The sequence below is a fragment of the Vidua chalybeata genome, chromosome 14 (genome assembly GCF_026979565.1).
Source record: "Vidua chalybeata isolate OUT-0048 chromosome 14, bVidCha1 merged haplotype, whole genome shotgun sequence".
Classification (NCBI taxonomy): Eukaryota; Metazoa; Chordata; class Aves; order Passeriformes; family Viduidae; genus Vidua; species Vidua chalybeata.
This window is the reverse complement of record NC_071543.1, coordinates 10,118,525-10,134,001: the sequence shown is the minus strand read 5'-3', so window position 1 is coordinate 10,134,001 and position 15,477 is coordinate 10,118,525. Positions and strand designations below refer to the sequence as shown.

At 35.7% G+C, this 15,477-nt stretch overlaps 1 protein-coding gene across 4 annotated transcripts in view; it reads right to left on the bottom strand.

Moving 5' to 3' along the window:
* THOC2 (THO complex subunit 2) overlaps nt 1-15,477 on the bottom strand; it is a 48,979-nt gene that overhangs the window by 19,005 nt on the left and 14,497 nt on the right. For all 4 annotated transcript variants that reach the window (XR_008433361.1, XR_008433360.1, XM_053955428.1 and 1 more), the window contains exons 10-22: nt 13,323-13,478; nt 10,809-10,981; nt 10,473-10,668; nt 8,036-8,077; nt 6,909-7,039; nt 6,721-6,822; nt 5,450-5,534; nt 4,355-4,448; nt 3,838-3,918; nt 3,450-3,546; nt 1,588-1,705; nt 907-1,086; nt 135-299 (exon numbers count right to left, since the gene is read on the bottom strand). Coding sequence is in view for 2 of the 4 variants with exons in the window: in XM_053955428.1 (XP_053811403.1) it covers nt 135-299; nt 907-1,086; nt 1,588-1,705; nt 3,450-3,546; nt 3,838-3,918; nt 4,355-4,448; nt 5,450-5,534; nt 6,721-6,822; nt 6,909-7,039; nt 8,036-8,077; nt 10,473-10,668; nt 10,809-10,981; nt 13,323-13,478 (1,620 nt within the window). In the remaining 2 variants the exon portion in view is untranslated. The remainder of the gene's footprint in view (nt 1-134; nt 300-906; nt 1,087-1,587; nt 1,706-3,449; nt 3,547-3,837; nt 3,919-4,354; nt 4,449-5,449; nt 5,535-6,720; nt 6,823-6,908; nt 7,040-8,035; nt 8,078-10,472; nt 10,669-10,808; nt 10,982-13,322; nt 13,479-15,477) is intronic.

Genomic DNA, 15,477 nt, shown 5'->3' with positions numbered 1-15,477 from the left:
TTCTATTTCTAATTCTACTAATAAAACTTTGCAAGTTTTATTTAGCAAACAAACTTTATCTAGAACCTACCACATGTACTGCAACAGGTACCAGAGCAGCACTACGAGCAGACAAATGGAAGAGTTGTACTCACTGAAATGTGGTGTGCATACATGGGTCTTGAGAGGAAAAATGCAGCATCATGAGGTGTGTGAAACTCATTACAGAGAACATCAATAGAAGGCACTCGCTTTATGTAATCCTCTGTGCTTAGATTGGATGCTAAAAACCCACCAAATTGTACCAGGGTGTCATGGCACTACAAAAATAAAAAATACAGAAAGTTAGCAAACATTATCATTTTGTTCAATAATTAAGTTAGGGAGAGCTTCAAAGCTTCCCTTTTTTTTTATTTTCCTTTTTGTTTCTTGTCAAAAATGCTAACACCAAATAGAAGAGCAAAAAATTTCTCATTGGGGAAGAACAATAAAATAATATCCCCCACCTAGAAAAGTCAGCAGAACTCAAGAGCATTCTCTTCTACCAGAATGGAATGCATTAGTTCCTACTGCCTAAGGCAGCAACAGAGTAATTTTTTGAAAAAAGGAAGTTTCACTACCAAAGTGAGATTAGGAAAACAAAATGGACACTTAAAAAATAATTTCACTTTTTATGACAAAGAATGCTTTGCTCTTTTACTCAGAGGTCACTTGTCAATATAATATATTTTTAATACACCCATATATTTTAATAGAGTAACCCTGCAATTAGTTTTTAAAATCCTATGTATTGGTATTTATTGTACTAGATTCTCATATATAATTCTATATATTGTTATTTATGTGCTGAATCTTCACATATTGTGCTTATACACTAGAAGTTAACAAAAAGAAGGGGATCTCATAAATACAGGTGTTTTTACTTGCCTGATCATACAGTTTTCCCACCAGCTTCAGATGTTTTTCCCCTCCTTCTTGAAAGACGACACCATTTCTCTGTTGAGCCATAAGCAGGCACAGAGGGAGGGCAAGATCATGGTCCAATAATGCATCTTTTAATCTCTGAGATGATTTCTTTGTATTCCTGATTTGGCCAAAGTATCCACCCTGCACAGTACAGAAAAAATTACCCAAGCTGGAAAACAGTGCATCAGGAATGGAATCCATGTGAGCTGACTGCAGAAATCCTGATGAATTAACAGCAACAGTTTCCTGTCCAGTAGTAAAACTCTCTGGATCCTGTACTGCAGTGTATGTATAGAAGAATCAGAAACTAACCAGTCTTGCCTGCTTTAATCAGTTTTTGCTACTCCCCCCAAGCAGGGCTGAGCCAGCAGGACTGCACCACATCCAAGCTCAGTGGCTGCTGGAATGCACAGGTCTGTCATGGAACACTCTCTCCTGAATATGAGATGCTGTGATGCACAAGAACTAAGGTTCACATCTACACAGCCTTGGCTGCCTGCCTCAAGGCCTGTAAGCTCAAAAGAGGGGGCAACTCTGATAAAGCACACACCTTTCTCAGCTATGCTGCCAGAGTCCTTGAACCAGAGTCTTTAGAACCACCAACAAAAGCAATAGTTAATATTAAATTTAACACAAACACACCTCAGCTTTCAGTTGTTCTCCACCAGTCATGGCTTCCAACTGTTCCATCGTCATTTCTTCAGTAATTTCTATCCCTGCCATTTTCTGCACTACCTCTTTTAAAATAAGCAAATCAAAGCTGCAAAGAAAACAGAAAAGTGGAGTAAAAACAAGACAATTTGTTTAAGAACCAGAAGTCATGGCATTCAATATATATTACACAGCAGCACCACAACACATGTCAAACAACATTTCCATTCTTTTTTCAAGAAGAAACTGGTATGTCAAGCACAAGATTTCTTTATTGCAAGTAAAAAGCTAGTACTTAAAAGTAATGCAGTCATTCAACAGTTGGATTTCAGAACCTCTTCAGAACAACTTAGTTGTTTTTGAAGATGGTAGTGAATGTGGTGCTATTAAGTATAAGCAAATTAATCAAAGTTTATTGCTCCCTTTTGTTGCTTTCGATGTTTTAAACTGTATCTGTACAGTTATTTCATGAATATGGAGTATTTTATATTTTGTTAAGAGTTTCTAGAATAGTACACAGCCTTAGAAATTTACTGGCAAAGTAAACCTGGAGAGGTTACTTGGAAACATGGAAAACATCTTATTTTTACTTGAAACACAGAATATATAAAATACTCCAATAAACATCCTGCCCAGAGACTAGGTTTTACATCCTGCTCTTAATTCCATAAGGACAATGACTTTTCCTCAACAGAAGTGTAGTAAACTGTATCCTAAATCACACAAAGCAGCAATGTTTTCCATTTAACTTCTGAAATTTGTGTGACTTACTTATAAAATCATTTACCTATGCCTTCCAAAACGAAGTTTTATCTTTAAATAATTCATATGGCTTATATTTTTGTTTGCTGTTCCAACCATAAGTATGTTTTCTGCCTGGGTACTGTGCAATATCAGCATAAGCTCCAATACCTGAATATTGGAATCCTATGAAACTGGCCATACCAGTAAATCCATTTTATTTTTATGATCCCAAGTACTATGCTGACTGTTTTTCCCCAAAATACTTGCAATTGTGATGTTGAGGAAAGACAATAAACATTACTTACCATTCCTCTGTAGCTCAATGTGTTTGCCATCATCAGAACAAAATGCAGGGACAGAGGAGTATATGAGACTGAATGTCTATGTTGCAGTGAAGGGGAAAAAACTACATTTCTCAACATAACTACCCTAAAATAACAGGTTGTGTTATCACCATTGGTAAGGTGCCTTTCAGTAACCATATGGGGATTTCTAATAGAAAAAAGTTGATACTCACCTATATGATAAAATTAAAATTAAGTAAGTAAATGAAACACTAATACTAACTGATGACAACGGAAAGACAAAAGGAAAAGTCAAATTGGAAACCTTGTTTTGAGTTATGATTGACAGTGACACATGAAGAAGCAATTCAACTACCACTAAATAAATTGGATAAAGTATTTAAATAATATTAAAATGTTAAGAGCCATCCCTGCAGAGAAGACATTATGAGAAAAAAACTGTAACAGTCACACTGCTTTATATAATGGATACTTATTTTTTAAATAATGTACAATAATGTGTATGATGAAATTACACGCTGGAAGGTTTTTTCCCCTATCTGGTTAGGTGTTAAGAAAACTATTAAAATAAGTTAAAGATTAAAAAAACACTGCTTCAAGAATGTCACAGCTACACAATTAGAAGAAAAGTAATGTACTGAAGAGGGTATCATTCTTTCTTTCTGCTATTTAACCTTCTCAGTGCTATGAACGGAGTTTGCCACTACTAGAGCAACAACTACATCGAGTGCCTGTGTATCAGCAGGCACCTAAATAACACTTCATATAAACTGAGTTTATAAGGATCCATTGTGCAATACTTGCCTTTTGCCAGCCTTCAGCTGGTTGGCTACATACTGCAGGAGGCCTGCAAGTTCAATTGGGTATTTTCGGAAAACGGCACCACAAAAGCTTGCCAGACCTAAAGCAAAGAGAAACCACAATGACTACACATGTTCATTAAATAAATATTAACAAACTGCATATGGCATCTTAGCAATACATGCATTTCTGGAATACAAAGGGGAAAAAAATTCCTATTGATTAAACTTGACAGTTCTCCATTTTGTTAAAAATATTAGCCAGTAGGTGCAAGTGAAATATTGATCATAATGATCAATGGTTGAATAGATCATGGGGGGCTTGAGAATTTTAAACTTATTGTAGTAAGTATTAAAAACATTATTGTAATAAATAAAACATGAATACTAACTCTGCAGCCAGCTTGAGATTGTAGTGTCATCATGCTTCATTCTCTCCTTCTCAGGGTTTGCCAATGCTTCAATTATACAATCTTCAGTGGAGTTAAAGAAAGTATTTTTCTTCAACTTACAAGCACAAAAGTTACAGACTTGTTTTTCTGGCTTTTATAATATATGAACATGATATACAAGTACAGCAAGCACTAACATAATTATGGCTTTAAAAAAATAAAACCATGAAATAGTAACCTAAAAGCAGTATTTACCTCACTATTTACAGGATCATTATGCCTACAAGAGTGAAAGTAATAAAAACAAAGAATATTTTTCATAGTGTGAAAGAATTAATAGAGAACGTTCCATAACCCACTACAAGTGCAAAGGTATTTGCAAACTTCACTAAAATTTCCAGCAAAGAGCAGCAAGACAAGAAAACAGAGACGATATTTACTCACAGATAACAGATTTAATCTGGCTACAACTGCAGCTTTATCAATAAGTGATGAAGTAGTTTATATCAAAGGATACATGCCAAGACATCATAGTTCAGGGAAGTGAGGTATTTCAGCGAATCAACAACCGGAGTTATCAAGTTATCATATTTTTGTATTTGTGATAAAATCTGCAAGTTACAACAGACATTCAGCTGAACAGGGACAGTATTCCTTATCTTTCACATTATAAAAGCATTTAACAATATTTGTCTTCAAAACCTACAGAAAACATGCTTAAAATTAATTTTTCAAAGGTCCTAAACTACTGTCAAAGTAAACAGACAATCTCATTAATCTATCTAGTACCTTAAAGATACCAGTGAAACATGTAAAAACAACTCTGTGTAATTTCTCTTTTCAATTATAGGCAAATAAAATAATGAAAACATTTTCTCCTAATATTTCTTAAAAATCCTAAACCTTAGCAGCAGGATTTCCTGTTGCTACATACTATAATAAAATACTATTAAAAAAAAAAAAACGCAAAACCATGAAGCTAGGTCATGAAAGACTACAAATAAACTGTATTAATCAAGTTCTAGGAAATTCTCTTTGGTACATGACACACGTGTGTATATTGAAGCAGTAACTTCTTCAAGTACAATCTAAAAACTGGTAAATCCATACTCTTAGGTCACATGCATGAATGAGATGGAGGCTCATCAACATATTTTTACACCTCTCCAGAACTCTGTAGCACCAAGCAATCTTAAAAATCCTTTCCAACTTCATTAGGTGTATTTCAGACTTCAAAGCTTTAAGTTTTCTTTTAAATGACCCTGATCTTTCTCCATCCCACTCATAGACAACTGTCAGAGCAACTTAACCTGAATTCACATTCTACATAACCTGATCAGCAATCTCTGTACCTGAGACCCATCTCCGCTATCTCCAATTAAAATTTTTTCTGCAGTTGGTTATTCAAGAGATGTTTCCACATTTAATAACTCACTAAGTATTATTAAGTCATATTTAGTATCTTACTATGTGCACTACTAAAAAAAATTACTGTATTTTAAAATTTGCATTAAAAGTAAAAAATAGTAACGATAGAACTGCAGGCCCCTTCCTGAACTTCAGTTATCTGTTGTCAGGATGAAATGACATTCAAATACATGTAACTACATACATAATCAAATAAAATTGTAGGATTGCTGTGGCTGAGCTTCCCAATTTGCCTTCCAGAGGGTTTCACATTTTCCTTAGTTAAACGCCTGTAAAAGAGGACAGATTTTATTACAAAAGACAAGCTAGAAGAATATCAGAAGAACAGGTCAATTTCAGTGAAGAAACATCTTTGTTAACTCTCACTAGCAAATGTATTTTCAAGACATCTCAGCATAGAAATGCTAATCCATTGAAAACTGGAAATTGAGAAATCCTCCAAGATGCAGACAGTACAACCAGTCCAGCTGTCCCTCTATCACTATGGACCATATTGTAGCTTCAACTTCAAACATTTCAGAAGCCATCAGTGAAACCTGTAGCACATACACTGAACTACCATGTCATGCTGTTAGTTGCTCCTGGAAATTTAACTTAGCCACAGATCAGTCATTTTTTGTTGCGTTCTGTTAATTGAAAAACAGTATTTCTTTCTTTGTGTTACAGTTCCACAGCATTTCTTACTGAGGAGTTAAGCTCAATCTGAAACCTGAAGTTGACAGTAAATTATACACATAATGATCTTCAACAACTGACAGCACTGTGGTTCACCTGCACAACTGAAATCCATTGTCCAGGGGAAGGGAGGAAAGGTTTATGGTGTATGCAGCAACTCAGAAGGGAATCAAAACAGTTGTTACTAGTTTTCACAGCTCTGAGTGCAAAGTCTTTTATCCAGAAACAATTACTGTCTTGCCCATGTGGAAAGGTTCTGATTATCCACACTGTAACACCACACCATTTGCTTCTGGCAAATGGAGAACCTAATTCCCTGACGGTGACATCAAATGTGAGGTAAATCTGAAATTGCTGTGAGCCCATTTGAGAGTGAGACTAAATCATTCTGTTCAACCTACTGCCATACGTTCAAATCTACAGAGAACATTACAAGATTCCTGACACTCTTTGGAGGAGAGGGAATTTTACTAGAGGAAATATGTAGCACTTGTACGTTTCATAGGCAAAGCAATTTATCAAAAACCTTACCCATGGAAAAGGTTTTACATCATTTAATGGGACGTTTTTCAGAGATTATATTCCCTTATTGGTGACAAATTTGTCTGCATCCTTGCTTATTTGGTGGTTTTTAATCACAATACATTAAATATTTTATGAACAAGGACTATTTGGGAAATTACATTGGACAGGGAATGTATTTGTCAAGCTTTTTTTCCTCCAGCTGGTGATATGCAGTATACTGCAGTTTATAATTATTTATAGGAATAGACTACTTACTTCATGATGTATTTGGCTCGATCTATGGTTTGAGCTTTAACTTTAACAAGCAGTGGGTGACTATTGTATGTTTCATTCTTCCATTGCCCATAGAGACGGTACCTGGAAAAGTTACACAGGAAAAGGAATTTCAGAACTGACAATTCAGCAGCCCATTCCAAAGGATGGAAACAAATCATTCTACTCACCGGTACTGGTATGGAAAGGTTTTGAACATTCCCCATAATTCCTCAGACATGCATGCATTGCAGTCCATCAAGGAAAGAGATGGAAGCAAGACTTGATCAGTAATACTCAACAAACAGCTGAACAGTGTTTCCTGGGATAAAGACAAAACCCCAAGGTAACTATCAGGAAGTGCCTCAGAAGCAGTGTTATACATGCAGTGCACAGATGCACAAATGGAAAATTTGATTAAAAAAACAAGTACATCACAAGATTAAGACTTCCAGAACAAAACTGTAAATACGACCTAGAAATATCTCCCATCATACACTATTCAGTAAATAATTTACAGACTATAGATACTGTCAATATTTTATCTGCCTATATAAGATACTAGAACAAAGCTACTGAAATCTCCAGCAGGTTGCACTCATTTTCCAATCAAACATACCATTAAAAATGGATATTGTGTGGACTTGCACGAAGCACAACCAAGGAGAAAATTCATTTTGGCAATTGCCTTCAGTGTATTAAGGTATTCCTCACCTTTACTTCAATTTTCAAAATTTCAGATAAAAACCTGAAAACTTATACATGTTTGCAAGACACATTTCCAATTTCCATGTTTTGAGTATCCTATCACCCTTAGCCTTTCTTAAACATTTCTCTTTTCCACTGAGCTGTTTTAGAATAACTAAAGCAGCAATGAAAAACAACCAAAACAAAACACAAAACCCAGAAGGGATTTTCTCTGCAATGATTTAGGAAATCAGGATAAGTGAGAAAGAGGAACAAGTAACAATGAAAACTGCAGAAACTTCATGTTGAAAACCATTTGCTGATTTAAAAAAAACACTTGTTTTTGTATGTGAGATTTATAATGAACACTTGGATTTCATTGTGAACAATTCTGATAATAAATTAGAAAATTTTGAATTAAATAAATTAAGCAATTTTAAAAAATCATTGTACCAATAATCACCTCCCGTACTTCAAATTTGTCTTTTCTCTATGCTTTTCCCAACCTTGAAGTATATTTATAGAATAAATAACTGGAGGACTTCCAGCTGATTACAAGCAAATAAGAAGTAAAATGCACATTTGGTCACCATTACAATCTTGCATAAAAACACCTTCTTCCAAAACTCACCATTTTCTCTTTATCTTCCTGTTTGCTTCCATCAGACTGAAACTATAACAAAGACAACCATGTTAATTGTAGCACAGTTAACGTAACAGTTACAGTTTCAGAAAAGGGCTATCTCAGCAAAAGCATAAACCTGAAGGGCCAAGCATCTCTTAATGTTTAATCTGCTATATCTATCAGCATTATTTTTAAATAGAAATTCAAATGCATGGATGAAACGCATTCCTTACATATAGAAGGGCTTTGCACAATTTTGTCCAAAAAGAACTAATACCTAGAGCTACAAAAGAACTTGCTATTACATGTGAAATATTAAATTTTCTTACTGGAGAGAAAAAAAATTGCGTAAGCATTCACCTTCTACCTAAAAAATCTGAGGACTTCCAATGCAGTTACCAACAGCCATAGATTATTTCCCCCATTTTTCTCTCACAGTAACAGCCTCTTAAGCTTTTAGTCTTCGTTATTAAATTACTCTTTCCTCTCTGCTTGCTCCACTCACCATGAAAAGCATATTAAGCTATCACACCAGTAAGTGCACAATTATTTTAAAGGTACACTTTAGCATGAAAGCTGCAGTGCAATGTTAGTAGTCTAACTTTTAACTACTGTATGGGTTAACTTAAGAGTCAAATTACCTTCAGTTACAAGTATTTCTACTGTTTGTTAAATGTAGTTTCACAACTAGAACATGCTGATGGCAACAATGTATTAAAAATAACTTTCCCTATGTTACCTTAACCACTCTGTCACTGACGAATTTCTTCACAGTTCCAACCTAAAGCAAATAGCTAAAATGTTGCTCATTCTTGTCAGAAATACATTAAACTGTTATATAAGTATAGGTACAGTAAACCTGCACACGAGATTCTTATAACCATGTCATCTCCATTCCAGTGTACATATCCTCAGAAACAGGGCTTTCTCACAAACCTTCAATATTTCAATTACAAAGTAGTCCTAATAGTCTGCTGACAGCAATAAAATGCATTAGTCCCTTAAAATTATAATTTCCAACTTAACTGCACTGTCAGTTCAAAAGAGCTATCACTGAAGTGATATCAGTCTTCTCACGGACCAGCAAGAAATGAGCCTGCTATAAAGTCACAGTTTTTACCACTGGGAAATCTTATACAGAGATATGGAAGTAGGGAAATAGTTGAATCTTCCCTGATTTTACTACAAAGACTACATGGAAGCCAAAGTTATTGTAGGTCTCTAACCCTATCACTGCATCTTGGAAGATAACAAGAATAAATTCTCTTGACAAAATCTGCTATTTTGAACAAAAAGGTCTTCAATCCCAAGAATTATCTGCGTTCTTAGCTCTGCATCATCCGGTACAGCTGGACATGAAAGCCTCCCCTCAGGTGGTATATAAATTATGAGTATTCCAGTTAGTTGCAGTTGAAATAAAAATACTTTTAAGAAAATAAAAGTTATAAAATGGAAAACTTCCCCTCTAGTACCACTTCGATCACTCAACCTCTCCAATTTTCTGTCATAAATTAAAATGCTGGGCAACAAAACCCATGGCTTTTAAAATTTGAGGTGGTAGACTGGTTGTTCATTGATAATAATAGCAATTTAAAAATTATTTATTCCATAGTTTCTCTGAGCTGCTGTTTAGAAAAAACACAAACCCCCTACTGTTGACTTGAGAATAAACCAAAAACTGCCAGGTAAATAGCAAATTGCCAGAAAAGCAGCAGGAGAACTAATTAGCCTCAATCTGAACTACCGAGTACATTTTAAGGGAGTTCACAATATAAGTTCAACTTTCAGCCTTCCAAAACAGGTCATACTGCCAATCCTTCAACAGACACACGGTCAAAAGACATCTCAAGGGATCAGTTAATTTCTGAAGTCAGCAACGTGAAGTGACTTCCACATCAAACTCATCCTTAGCAGCACCTCAAGATTTGTCACTGACACAAGATCAATACTAGCAGCATTTTAACTAGGCAGAACACGAGAAAAAGCCCATGAAGTAAAAGGATGCAACATCCCCTGTTTCCCAAGTAACTTAACAGCTGGAAGAGAGAGCTGAAATTAGCAAGTGTATTAGGTTATCAGTCCTTGCTGACTACATTGTTGCTGTAATAATGTAGGATGACTTCCAGACAGTCAGTACCATATGTCTGTTGGGGTTTTTAATTATACACACACAGATAATATTTTAAAATATGAATACCATAACAGGAAATTAGATATCACTAAATATACATGGTTTTAAACCTGAAGTGCCTAAAGTAGTTCCTAAAGATGTTTAAAGATCATAAAGTTGATCAAAAATTAAAATAAGATTCTCCAAGTTTGTCCTTAGTCAAGATCTTCTGTTTCAGCATTTAAATATAACACAATTAGCAAGACAGGCATTTTTTGACATCAGAATAATTGGTATTTTTCATGTTTCGACCAGCTGTTGTGTCATACCAACCTCTTTCATAAATGCTTTTCCAAGGCGCACTACTTTTGCAAATAAAATGGGATCATGGGACAGATGAGGACCAAGGTAACAAAGCATATTGAACACTTCCTTTCTCAATTCCTCAAAGCTCTCTGCTTGTTTTGGTGCTCTCTTGTTTGGCAAAGAGGAAATTGGTGACCCTTTAGCTCCTTTAGGTACACCAACTCTGAAAAATAAAATGTGCAGAATTTCACATGAAATAGAAAACTTTAGAAATGTATTTATAATTAGGCTTATCAATGAATTCATGCTGTAAAGAAATTGTTTTTCCCCTGTGTAGCAGCAGAGTAGTGGCTGTCACTTTACCTGCGGTACAGAGGCTCAATTGTCACGTGGACCAGCCGGCAAAGCGCGATCGCAATCGGCTTGTGCGAAGTAGAGTAAAATGGAGGCATCTGATCCATAATACTTTGTGCATGGTGCCAATCACCAATTTTTAGTAAGGCTTCCAATAAGCCAAGTTTTTGATTATCAGGAGGCTGCAAGGTAATAAAGAAAAAGTGTATTCATAAAATCTCCTTAAGCAGCTCCAATCCACAGCTAGAGAAAAAAGCCTTGTATATCAACAATGTAATAAAAACATATGCAAAATAAAACTTAGCTAGACATTTAGACAGTAAGAAGACCTCAAAAGAAGTTATAAACCAACCCATGTAAATTCAACATTTGGATCAAAGAAAAAGTTAAAAATAAAACAGAAATTTATAAAGTTGTCTCATGTATGTCTGATCACGTATTTTTTTCAAACTGTCACAATCTATTGCAGCTTTAGTGGTTTTTTTTTTCCCTTTTAAAACTGTAACACTGGCAAATATTTTTTCTGATAGTTTTGAAAATCGAAGACAGCATAGCACATGGTAACATGCAGAGGAAAGCTCCACAGCAAAACCAAGTAAGGTCTCTATTCATGCTGAACTTGTGGAGCTCACACACTGCTTGACTTTTGGGTAAGCAAGCTCTGACGTGAGCTCTCCAAAAGCCAAGACATGTCTGGCACAGAGGGGTCAGTCTGGAACTGCTGTCAAACCCATTCCTGCTGCCCACACTCTGACCTGCCTGAATGTCCTATCACACAGTTATGGCAAATGCATCTTAAAAGGCAAAAGTAGGTAGCACATTTGTCAAGACTAAATTATTCATGTAAGAGTCATGAGATAGTAATGAATTTTAACCACACAAAATAAGCACATTATGGATCTTTAAAAAAAGTCAAGTCAATACTTTTTAAACACTGCTTTCCTTATGCAGGCATTTGTTCCATGATACTGTATCAAAAATAGTATATTAAAATGATGTGCTGGATACAAGGTGCCTAAACTCAGGCTGACAACACCTTTCACATGCAGTTACTCTCAGAACTGCTATGAAGTGCACAGCTAAGCACATACAAAAAATACTTTTAACACAGAAACAAGCTTTTCAAGAAACAGCACTCATTGCATAACAGTGTGTGCGGTCACAGAAATTGGTTTCTGTTAAGTATAGCTCTCCATTTTCCCATCACACAGGCACAGACTTTGTCATTTTAATCCTTCAGAAAAATGCTGCAGTTTCTGCTAAAGCTTAAAATTCCCTAGTTCTTAATTCCAAAGCTTAGCCATGAGAGCTGTCTTAATTCCTCTCACATTACTTGCAATGCAAACACTCCCCATGTCCCATCAAGTGTTTATTTTTCCATCAGAAGAGGGTGACAAGCACACTTCGGAAAATTCTGGGCAGTTCCACCTTACAGCAGAGAAAGTGGGCCAAAGCAATGTGGTGTAAGCAAAAGGGAGGGGATCCAAAATTTAAAGTGAGTGAAAGAAATAGGCAGCAGCTGTGGCTGCAGTTGAGCATCAGAGGGCAGTAACTGCATCAGGGGCCTGAGAGAAGAAAATGGAATTAGATTTTTCACGACAGGAAAGAGAAATGAAAGGACGAAGGAAGGTCAGAGATTAACAGAATCAAGGTGGTGTAGAAGAAGTAGGAATAGGTAGACAAACCAGATTGATAAGGAATACAGCAGGATACAGAAATTCAAGAACAGAAACAACAAAGACTGATGGTTCCCTCCCCCCACTCCAGCATGCAACTTAAAAATGCATATATCGAGCATTTCTTTTTCCTTTTTTTTTTTTGTTTTGTTTTGTTTTAAATTAGGTGTTTAAGAAGTACTTAAGCACTCAAAAGAAGATGACAATGGAATGGCCTCTAAGAGATCAAATAACTTTGTTTCTAAAATAAGGCCTGGACACACTAAATCAAATTAGACCTAGGGCAACATAAATCTGACTTAGTAGGTACTTAAATGAAGAGTATAAATTTACACATATGAAGATACAGGCTTAAAAGAAAGCACAGTGAGCAGTTACAAGTAAAAATCCTCAGTTAAAAGCTTTTTCTACAATGCAGGATAATTATGCTAACATTCCTAAGTCTGGCAATTCTTTATGTCCCAACTCTTGATTGAGAGAACTACTGTCCTTATTTTTGTGAAATCAACTAGGATTACACTATCATGAATCCTAGAAGTGCAGCTGCTAAAGGCTGTGAAGTGTATTAATGCTGGGGCATACTCAGTGGAGCCAATACAACAAAAAGGGAAGTAAGAAATCATTTAGCCTTTGAACCAAGAATATTTTATGTACAGAAATCCAGAACAAACCCCAAACGATGCATTGTTGCACGTTCAATATAACAGAAGTGCAGTTGGAAGACAAATGCAAGCCATCCAAGAAGCACATAACTGTTTTTCAAATAAATATAAGTATGTTTCTAAAACAATTGTTTGTTTTATGTAATTCAAATAATTTTACTGAAAAGAAAGCTACTCGGTCGCACCTTTTCAGTCTTCTCCTCCTCTTTTTCCTTTTCCTTCTCCTTTTCCTCAGTCTTTTCAGATGATAAGACGACCATTGTAAGTTTTCTGACAATTTGTTTAGCTTCTACTATCTCTCGCTTGTGTTCCTCAATGATGGCATTATCCCCTGGTAGAAGCTGAAAAAACACAACATTATATCTGAAAATTGAAGTGACCAACTGCTACTGAGCTTGGAGAAGAACTTTGTCCTTTCTTGTTACTAATCTGACAGTGTTTCAGGGTACCAGTTTCTTTTCCTTGCTGCCATCATGCCAAACAGGGAATCACACTAATAGCAGACCATTCTGAAATCAAGGACTCATGAGAAATAATACCACTCTACTTCTTCACAACCACTTGTTGTCTGTGTCCCCCTTGCCCTCCAATTTACCATCCAGCTATAGCTTTATGGTGACAATTACACACATACTCCATTATAACATTAAAACAACTCAGTGCCTTTAATCCAAGTGAATATTCAAAATATTGCTCATCTAAAGGGAAGAAAAATTTAATCACCAAGGAAAACCAGGTAACCTACTTAGCCACACACTTTCATTGCACATTTATTTTAAAGAAATAACATTTAAAGCTTACCTAATTTTTTATTTATGGGCAATGTGGGTTAAACACATGTAACATCTGTTCTTTAAAAACCATCTTAGATAAAGTACCTAGTATGAAAAAAACCTCAGCATAGTCTTGTAGTTAAGAATAATCAGGGGGAGGAATATAAATCTACACTCAGAAATTAAAAGGTCAAGTTGTCAGACAAAAGAAGAACTTTTTCTGACAAAGCCAAACTTCAATTTAGCTCCTGAAACCAAGATCACACTTTCCCTGCAAGTAAGTAATCAACTTACTGCAGAGTCATGACCTCTTTGATGCACTCATCTTTTCTTCTAATGGTTTTAACAAGAGAAGATTTTTATTAGTTTTTCTTTGCCCAAATTGATCATTGAAGGAGGGAAGAATTCCTCCATTTCACAGAAATTTGGGGAAGAACCAATCCCACTTGGAAAGGTAAAAGGTTTATGGAGCTGCATTTTTCTCATTTGAAAACACAGGAAAACAACTAAGCTTCACCAAGAAGCACCTAGTATGGAATTCCAATGGGTAAACTGTATCTTTAGGATGCCATACATTCTATATGGCTGTGTGTATACACACATTAATTGAGAACAGCTTTTACAGGATTGGAAGGGCAGGGAGGGCAGAGGTGGGGAGAACATTCTTAATGAGTGATAATCCTGGCAGTGCTCTCCTATGGGAGCCACACAATGAACATCCCTCCAGACTCAACACCTACATGCTGATTATTTGATAGAAACTTTCATAGCAGGTTAAATTAAGCCTGAACTGAAAAGAGATTAAAAAAATGCATAATCTCAAACATTCAGAGACAAAGATTGGCAGAGAGATTCTGGAATGAGACTGAGAATCACCATCATGCAAGTGAACAGTGCAAATGACTGCAGGGACCCTCAAGCCTGAGCCTGGCAGAAAACATGCCCATACCTGCACAAGTCTGAGCTGAGATTGCACAGGCAACCGTAACCCCAAGTCTGAGCATGTTTTGTAAGCTTACAAACATTCTCTTAAAAACAAGCTTTATCATCACACACTTCTCACTCCACACCAATTATCTGACACAAGCACTCCTACTCTTGCTCCACCCAACACTTTTTCAGCCAAAATACTTCTATGAAGCCAGGGACAGTTATTGGTGAGTCAAAATTGATGAGACTGATACTAAGGCTATGAAATGCCACACAAATTAATGGCAGGACTACATTCCAAAACTTCCACAGATGTAACTAGAACTCTTTCCTTGATTTCAGTGGAAGAGTTGAATCAAATTTCTTAAGACTATCCATAGATACTCTGAAATTAAAAATTCTTGTATAATGTAAAATTAATTTGATAACTACAACATTCTATTAACCATTCATTAAATTGGAATGTTGGTTGGTTTATAAGAGAATAAGTCTTTGATGATATCTGAACACGGAAGTTCATTTCCTTCCTTATACCTAACAAATGGTCAGAATTCTTGTAGAGAATGAGAGGCCTATTCAGGAACCTGCAAGCATTTAAAAAAAATAACCATACTATTAAACTAAAACAATTTGGAGC